The sequence below is a fragment of the Puntigrus tetrazona genome, chromosome 4, assembly GCF_018831695.1.
Source record: "Puntigrus tetrazona isolate hp1 chromosome 4, ASM1883169v1, whole genome shotgun sequence".
Lineage (NCBI taxonomy): Eukaryota > Metazoa > Chordata > Actinopteri > Cypriniformes > Cyprinidae > Puntigrus > Puntigrus tetrazona.
In genome coordinates, this window is record NC_056702.1 from 20,263,654 (window position 1) to 20,272,347 (window position 8,694).

The following is an 8,694-nucleotide window of genomic DNA, read 5'->3' on the forward strand; positions in this document are numbered from 1 at the left end:
TCCTAGAGCGATCAGTACTCGGGTGAGGGCTCCCTCCGGTGGTGGTCGGAGAGAGCCACAGAGGTGCTGTTCATAACAAGAGCTGCTTAGAGGTTGAAAACATTTATTTTAAATAGATTTCAATAGGTAGGTTTCGGTGAGGAAACAGCTTCGTTTAATTACTGTCCCTTCGCGGTGTATTTTGAAGAATCAACATTTGATACCCTATCATCAATTTATGCATTAAAAATAAAACAAACAAATAAATAATATAATATGCAACCAGGGCAGACGGAAGGGTGTAGCAACCGCTATGCAGGGACTAAAGTCTTTTCTACTGCCCCCAACATAAATAAATGAATGAATGAATGACTGAATTAAATAAAATAAGTATTTTTCTTGAGAACATTATAAACCTTGTTCCTCTGATTAGAGATAGCACAGGCTCACACAGTCATGTGGCCTCTACTGTTATACTGGTTGGCGTAGTAACATAGGCACATGTATAATAAATGAATACATGCAGTCACATGCTCTTAAAAAGCAGCAGCAGTACATATGTCTTGGCGATATACAGCAATATTTCTTACATGGATAACAAATGTATTGGCAATAGCAAGTCTCACAGCAGCAGCACAGCAGATCTATGCTTTAACACACAAATACATTAACATTGTTATGCATATTACCATGCAAATCATATAAAAAAAAACATTCAAGACAATTATTTTCCAAGTCATCTACACCTTGATGTATAGAAATGTACAACAGATATTCTTCATGATAGAATACAGTTTGTCCTTTTTGCAAATGTCTCACCAGAGACTTCAATAAAAGTCCTCCATTCAGATGAGGTGATCAATTTTATAGAGGACAAAATACTGTGAGTAATATACTTTGTAATTTGGACCAGCATTGTCCCTGTCTCTGGGAAATGGTCTGCATCTCTTCCAGGGCTGCAATCAGTCTCATAAAAATCAGGATTAGTTAAAGATGAAATGTTGAACAATTTGGCCCATATTTTCATACTCTGTGAATGTGTCCAGGAACACCTTCTCCTCTTGTTGAAATGTAATGGCCTTGTCAAATCTAAATGGCATCCAAGTGAATTAAGGTTTTGCAAATAACCGACATTTTCATGTTTCATCTTGCATGGGAGCTGAAATAAAGCAAGTCATTTTTTGGTTATCAATGCGCAAAATTAACCTTAAAATGACGATGCATCTATGACGTGATAAAACACAGCATACTCACATGAGGGAGAGGAGTATTGACACTTTAACACTTCAGAGCCTTGTCCTGCATAAGAACGAGGAAGTTAAACCAGTATAACAACATGAAACTGAATATGGTGTTTGAAATGAAGTAAAATAAGTAATGTGCCTATAGGTTCCTATAACTGAGCATTAGACGTAATTAAGTGAACTTAAAAGATCATTTACCAGCAGCTCGTCTCTTCCTCCATACGATGAGAGCAGTTATGATGAGAACAGCCACAAACATGAACGCCAGCACACTGAACACTACAGACTGAGTGGATGATCCTGGGTCAGATTCAGCCACATCTGAAACTGTGGGTGAATTATAAATAAATAAATAAGCAAAAATGCACACAGAACCAGTTTTGTTACATCTACTTTAAATTTGCAGTTTTTTACCAAAAGTAATATCCAGTTTGTTGTCCAGACTGAGGCGCTTCATTGAACAGTTGTATTTATGTTCCTCACGTAGCTCTTCTTCAGCGATCACCAAAGTCTTCCTCATCTGGTAAGTCCCGTCTCCGTTGGGCAGAATCTCTCCTCCTGTGATCTGATCATCATCCACAGGCTGACCGTCTCTGAACAGGGTCAGGTTAATGTGACGCGGGTAAAAACCAGTGGCCAGACAGCTGATCTGAAGACCACCAGAGTCTGAGAGCGTCTTCTTCATGAGCCTGACTCTGGGTTTAACTGCAGAGAATAAATACACAGCTTTATGCTACAGCTTTGCGCATAAAGACCAGCTTGCAGGCTCTCTCACCTTTTCTCATCACGTTGTTCTTTTTCATTTGCAGGTAACTCTGCAAAACTTTAATGCAAACAGGATGATATACATTTTTGTACAAAAATTTCATATGAGCAAACTGTAAATTGTCCCACGTAATCCATGGCAGTTCAATCTGGAAATGATTTTTCTCCTCGTTGAAAATGAACTCCTCTTTATTTTTTTGATCAAAAGCATCCCACGTCTGAAGTGGACCTGGTTTATCATCATTCAGTAATTCACACCCGGCAAGTCTCTGGTGAACATGCACACCTTTAAAAGGAAGACAACACAGTCCACAACACCTATTAGACGTCTACAGTCAGTTCTTTAGACGCTAATAAGGATAGCATGCATACTGGTATTAATAAAAGTGACTCATATCAAAATGCATTAATACTCTCACCGTCTGTGTGATTTAGCTGCTCCTTAAGATGAAAGGCTCGATCTTTCATGTCGTTGTACATATCACGAAATATGACACCAGCATCACTTTTCTCTTCGTCGTAGTTTTGTGAGTCTTCATTGGAGCGATGGACAGCTTTCCGTGTGATGGAGTCGTAATACATCACTTGAAGATCGTCCAGCATCACCACGGCACTGAACTCTGGAAACGGTGTCTGTCCGATTATATAGGTGGCGAAGGCCATCAGTGAGTGAGCACCTTTGGAAAAGTGTAACATGGTGTCACGTGTAACATGATAAACGAGATTATTTGAGACGAACGAGAGAACGCACTAGGCAAGCATCTTTTGCTTATAGTTTCACTTTCAAAGAGGCTCTTTTGTCTGAATAAAACGTCAAAATGAAGCCACGATTAAAACACACCTCGTAGTTATCGTTGCACAAGCTGCACAATATCGCGATTAAATGCTTCTAAAGGTTTTCTACTTTTAAGAGTTCACTTAGCCTGTAACGTACCACGGAGCCTGTATATCGTGCAGCGTGCTTTCAAAATACTGAAGGGTTAAACACATCCGCAAATGCACAAAGGACATCTGCAATCTGACTTACCTGCCCTAACCACTGATAAATGTGACAGTAGATATACATAAACGAGCATTATTGTTTGTGTACAGTAGCGTGTGTTTTCCCGAGCCTCTTCGGACTGTCCCCTTTTCTGACTTTTAGTAACTCCTGTCGACCGCTGGGGGCACGAAAGCCATTCATGCTGAGAGTTAGGTCGATGTATTTTTATGTCACTAACTTTAACCACGCATCGCAAATACCAGTTCTCACTTGGGTCACGTTTGCAGTTCCCATTAAGATTAATTTTTAACCACTGTAGAAAAGTTGTGCAAGTTTATGACTGAGATTCCAAGTCTCGTTTATTTAAAACTTGACATTTCCGATTGGTCAGATGAGTCCATACATAGCCCACTGTTTTGGATATTCTGATTAATTATCAAAGTAAAGTAGAAAAGGCAGCACGTTGGAAAAAAAGGTACAATATTATGAACACTGACATACGTATGCATAAAATAGTAAAAAATACAAAAGTACCTAAAACATTCGAATGGTAAAAGACTATTAGGCCTATTTTAGACAGAATTAAATGCATGAAACAGTTTTTTCATCATTCACATATAGTTTCCTAGCTATAGTCAAACACTATTTATTGTAGCGACATGCATCACATAATAACTGGACACGTGTTTATAGAGAAGACAAACAGTGTGGGAAATGAGAATACTCAAAAGAGTATTATAGGCTTGCTACAGTGAATTGGGAAAAGGCATGAAGATGAATTTGGACACTTGTTTTAATGTAGGATGATATTAAGAGTTTGTATTTGAAATTCACTCGTGAGTACCAATAGCAGCTATGAACGGACACGGGCCAGATTCTGGGTTGTAAATGTTAGCTTACATTATAAAATGTACGAGTCAATCACGGAAGACATGCAGACAGACTTTTGGAAGAGGTCTACAGTGACCTTGTGTAATTGAGCCTGAGGGTGGCACTGTAATGTTGACGGACAGGCTATGTGCACCTGTGCATAAAATGTGTTTGAAGGTTAACTTAAAATTATGGGAATTGGCGAGAGGATAACGAAGCCATGTCAAGTCAATACAAAACATAACGGAACGGTTTACAGCCTATTAACGCAAGCACATTTAAACGAAAGGATTTACACTTTCACTAAAGCCTCCCACCCACTGTTAAAGAAGAGCTGGTTTACTAGTTGCTAAACTGATGCAGACTAAACTCAAAAGTCAAATGTGAGATTTTAATATATCTATCTCACTGGAAGGTTTGAACGATATTAATTGCAAAATGCTACTGAAATACATTTCCGAGTTAAATGTAGGGTTGATTATGCTTACATAAAAGGTTCGTTTTCAAGTGGAGTAATGTTTCGGCCAGGAATTGCCTCTAGAGAGGAGTAAAGCTGGAAAAAAATGATACAGTATCTTCTTCATCCCCACTCATAACCCCACAACAGTATCAGAAATGTCTAGCCATGTCCAAAACATGACTTAAAACTGATCAAGAGCAGTAACCTTATCACAACTGAGACGCCATCACATGACCACCACCTTTTACAGTATCAGATTTTTCTCCAGTATGTATTTCTTGCTTTCGTTTCAATATGGCTGCTTTGGAAATAGGTTTACGGCTATGAAATCTCTTGTGCGATCTTAAATTGCACAGCCATTTAAATCTTTTTTTACACAGAGAACACAAATAAGGTCTCTTGTCTGCGTGACTTTTCAGGTGTATCTCTAAGTGCGATGGCGAAGCGAATTTTTTATTACAACGATAACAATCAAACGGCCTTAGCCCCGAGTGAATGCGCAGATGATTTTTGAAATTGCTCGTTTTCGCGAACTTCTTGCCACATTCAGAACACTGGGATTTCTCTCCAAAATGAGTCTGCAAGTGACTTTTCAGCTGTCTTAGATAGGCGAAACTCTTCTCACACTGAACGCACATGTAAGGCCGGTCTCCGGTGTGAAGCCTCATGTGAGCCGTAAGGTTTCCTTTAAGTGCGAAGCTTTTGCCACAAGGACAGGAGAACGGCTTTTCTCCGGTGTGAATCCGCATGTGAATCTGGAGTTTAGATTTGCTCTCGCAAATCCTCCCACAGTGATGGCACGTAAAAGGCTTCTCATTGGTGTGAACGCTTCTCATGTGACCATTAAGAAGTCCTTTATATCTGAAACTCATTCCACAGTGATGGCAGCTGAAGGGCTTCTCTCCCGTGTGAAGCCTCATGTGATAATTCAGGAGTCCTTTATGTATGAAACTCTTCCCACACTGCGGGCAAGAGAACGGTTTTTCCCCCGTGTGCACTTGTATGTGAATCTTAAGGTTTGATTTGCTCTCGCAAATCCTTCCACAGTAATGGCACACGAAAGGCTTCTCCTCGGTGTGAATGTACCTCACGTGGCGGCTGAGCTGTCCTTCGAGAATGAAACTCTTTCCGCACTGAAGGCAGGTGAAAGGCCTTTCTCCGGTGTGAAGCCTCATGTGGTAATTGAGGGACGTTTCGTGTTTTAGACACTTCCCACACTGGTGGCACTTGAAAGGCTTCTCCTCGATGTGACATCTCATGTGCGCCTTTAGGTTGTTTTTTATCTGGAAACCCTTTCCACATTGCTGGCACTTGAAGGGCTTCTCTCCGGTGTGAATTATCACATGCCTGTTGAGGCGTTCTATGTCTTTGAAACTTTTTCCACACTGGTGGCAGATAAAATGGCTCTCTCTTAAGTGAATTCTCTTGTGCAAATTAAGGGTTACTTTATGTATGAAACTCTTTCCGCACTGATCGCACTTGAAAGGCCTTTCCCCCGTGTGGATTCTCATGTGATCCTTTAAGGTCTTGCTTCGTATGTAACTCTTTCCGCACTGATCGCACTTGAAAGGCCTTTCCCCCGTGTGAATCCTCATGTGATCCTTTAAGGTCTTGCTTCGAGTGTAACTCTTTCCGCACTGATCGCATTTGAAAGGCTTCTCTCCGGTGTGAATTCTCATGTGGTTTTTAAGGCTTCCGTTCGTAGTGAAAACGTTCCCACACTGTTGGCAGGTGAAGGGGCACTGCACACTGTGCATTAACTCGTGTTTTTTAAGGCTTTTTTCATAAGTGAAATTCCTGCCACATTGAGGGCAGATGTAACAGTTTTTAAAACTTTTCTTTCGAGGCTTTTTTTGTGAGGGCTCCTTTTCAAGCTTTTCTATGTGGTGTTTATCGTATGGATCTTCTTCCTCCATTTCATACAGTTCTTGACTCTCCACTTTCATCACCACTAGGTCTAAGGTGGAAAAAAGAAAAATACAAGTGAACTCAGTAAAATGACATTAAACAACTATATTTATTAAATTACTAAATGCTATTTTTTCCATTATCATATTAATTGCAAATAATCATGTCTAGATTCCTGCAGCAGTTACATTAAGGTGATTTTCAATTTTGGGGAGCAACTAGTTACATGTAACGTAATTGCATAATTAAAAAATAAATGTAACTGTAATCTGTTACAGCAACCTCAGAATGATCTCAAAGTAAAACGAGGCGCTAAAGTCTGTTGGCGGTCCTTTCAATTCAATTATTACACTCTTAATTCAAGTGATGAATGATTTTGAAAGTCTTACAGCAATCAGTCCTATGACGTTAACCCTGCACTCTTAAAAACAAAGGTTCTTCACAGCCATGCCACAGAAGAACCATTTTTGGTTCCACTAAGAATCATTCCGTCAAAGGTTCTTTAGAGAACCATCTCTTTCTTCTCGTTTAATAATCTGAAGAGCCTTGTTTTGGCACAGGGCCTCAAGGTTTTTCAGATGCTAAAGGTTCTTTATGGAACCATTTAGACAAAAAGGTTCTTCTATGGCACCTTTATTTTTAAGAGTGCGTCTGCTTTAAATGTTTGAAAAAAAATAACAGTTGAATACATTAGAAATTTAGAAAAGTAACTAAATGTAATGAATTGCATTAATAAGTATCAGAATTAGAATCAAATTTATTGCTAGGTAATTGAAATAGTTACTACTTATTACAACTACTGTAATCTATTACATTTCCAAAGAAATCTTCCCAACACTGATGTACATTTACATATCTCTATGTAAACCCATATTCCAGTGCCTGAGGTGAATGATATCAATCACTCATTGATGGGTCTGATTTCAAAGCTGTATTTAGTTGATGACAAACCAGTTTGACTTGAAACACATTAAGAGCTAATTCTGCTCAGGCAACAAGTGCAATATTACAACACATTACCTAAGCTATGCACTTTTAAGAAAAACTAACTGTTCTAAAGGGCACCAGATTAAGGTTAAGCATCTTGCAGCAATACTTGTTATAAAACACTTGTTATAAGTTTAAATAATAGTTTAGTTTTATTTATTAATTATTCATTTTTTCCCAATATATCTGTCTGGGCTAAGGCTGTTCATACATTGCATCCTCTTATGTTTTAAAAAAAAAACAACACAGAAAATTATGTCAATTATGTTTTATTGATATAGGAACATTATAGCAAATTGCCAATGCTCTAAAAAAATTACATGAAAGCATACAAATTACTCTTGACATTTAAATGTAAATTAAGAGTAAACAAGTAAATGAAACATAACAGACCAAATGCACACAAAATAAATGTAATGGAAGGCCAAGTTCCAATTAGGTATCTTTCCAGTTGCCTGTGATGTCTTCACATTATGTGTATTTTTGTAAAAATCAGCGGCGGTTGATCTTGGCAAATGATGAGTCTGTGGGGTGGGGACAGCATCTGTCGAGGTAGAAATAGAAATACACAGTTGACTTCAGAATCACACTGTCATTAAACATTCTGTCATTAATTACTCACTCTCATGTCGTCCCAAACCCGTAAGACTTCATCTTCGAAACACAAAAAAAACATATGTTGGATGAAATCGGAGACTATCTGACCCTCCATACACAGCAGCAGAACTGAAATGTTCCCAGGTTCAGAACGTAGTAAATACTTCAGTAAAACAGTCCATGTGATATCAGTGGGCCAACCTTTTTCTCTACTTTTGCCATCCCACGCTCTACTTTTTGTTTGGAATTCTGGAAGAGTACTCATATTTATCATAATCAGCATTTGTTTACGTTCTGGAGGTTTTTACATTAAACACAGTGTTTTATGCTTCGCTGAAAGCCTTTGCATGCATTGTTATACTCTCTAAAATGGAGGAAGAATTTTTTTACTGATGTATTTAATACGTTTCTGTCTATGGAGCTCTCAGATTTCATCAAAAATATCTTAATTTGTGTTCGGTAGAAGAACAAAGGTCTAATGAGTTTGGAATGATATGAGGGTGATTAATTAATGACAAAATTTTAATTTTGGGGTGAACTAACCCTTAAAGTAAAGAATTTTAATTATGTCTCACAAACAAAATAGACCATACATTCTGTATCCCTCACTTACCTGTTTAGTGGAGAACAGGAGAGAAGTCTCATCCACTGAACAGAGCATGACACACTTAAGTGCTGCTAAAAAAACTAAGAAAAAAAGACTGTATCATGAAACAAGTTACATTTTGAAAATAAAGATTAAAAGACAGTTTGAAAAGGATATAAAGTACCTGTTGAGAGTATGCTGACAGTCTGTTTAGCTGGATGGTTTCGAAAATGAGGAGCTTTAAAATAATGTTATGGACAGTTCCTTTTCTTTTTTTTCTTTTTTTTTTTCTTTTATTTTTTTGTAAAGAGAAGGA

At 38.2% G+C, this 8,694-nt stretch overlaps 2 protein-coding genes across 3 annotated transcripts; both read right to left on the reverse strand.

The window, feature by feature from the left end:
- Window positions 1–6: 6 nt before the first annotated feature.
- On the reverse strand, window positions 7–3,196 carry LOC122343064 (major histocompatibility complex class I-related gene protein-like). Of its 2 annotated transcripts, none has more exons than XM_043237375.1 (7): window positions 3,016–3,196; window positions 2,408–2,665; window positions 1,999–2,274; window positions 1,638–1,928; window positions 1,422–1,544; window positions 1,234–1,278; window positions 7–1,138 (listed from the first exon to the last, which is right to left on the reverse strand). In XM_043237375.1, the coding sequence occupies exons 1-7, from the start codon at window positions 3,062–3,064 to the stop codon at window positions 1,116–1,118; spliced, it is 1,065 nt and encodes a 354-aa protein (XP_043093310.1). In that variant the 5' UTR covers window positions 3,065–3,196; the 3' UTR covers window positions 7–1,115. The 2 variants fall into 2 exon arrangements, with proteins under 2 accessions (XP_043093310.1, XP_043093309.1); XM_043237374.1 differs by having other exon boundaries at window positions 1,422–1,550.
- A 111-nt stretch (window positions 3,197–3,307) lies between these two features.
- On the reverse strand, window positions 3,308–6,253 carry LOC122343007 (gastrula zinc finger protein XlCGF57.1-like). Its single transcript, XM_043237276.1, has one exon. It carries the CDS (start codon window positions 6,244–6,246, stop codon window positions 4,510–4,512), a length of 1,737 nt encoding a protein of 578 aa, XP_043093211.1. The 5' UTR covers window positions 6,247–6,253; the 3' UTR covers window positions 3,308–4,509.
- Window positions 6,254–8,694: the final 2,441 nt, after the last annotated feature.

Excerpts from the sequence above, each read along its gene's own strand:
- LOC122343064 (XM_043237374.1), bottom strand. The coding sequence starts at position 3,064 with ATGCTCGTTTATGTATATCTACTGTCACATTTATCAGTGGTTAGGGCA. Across the intron at positions 1,279-1,421 it reads GAGGAAGAGACGAGCTGCTG|GACAAGGCTCTGAAGTGTTA; the intron begins GTAAATGATCTT and ends GTTCTTATGCAG. Across the intron at positions 1,139-1,233 it reads TCAATACTCCTCTCCCTCAT|CTCCCATGCAAGATGAAACA; the intron begins GTGAGTATGCTG and ends GCTTTATTTCAG.
- LOC122343007 (XM_043237276.1), bottom strand. The coding sequence starts at position 6,246 with ATGAAAGTGGAGAGTCAAGAACTGTATGAAATGGAGGAAGAAGATCCA.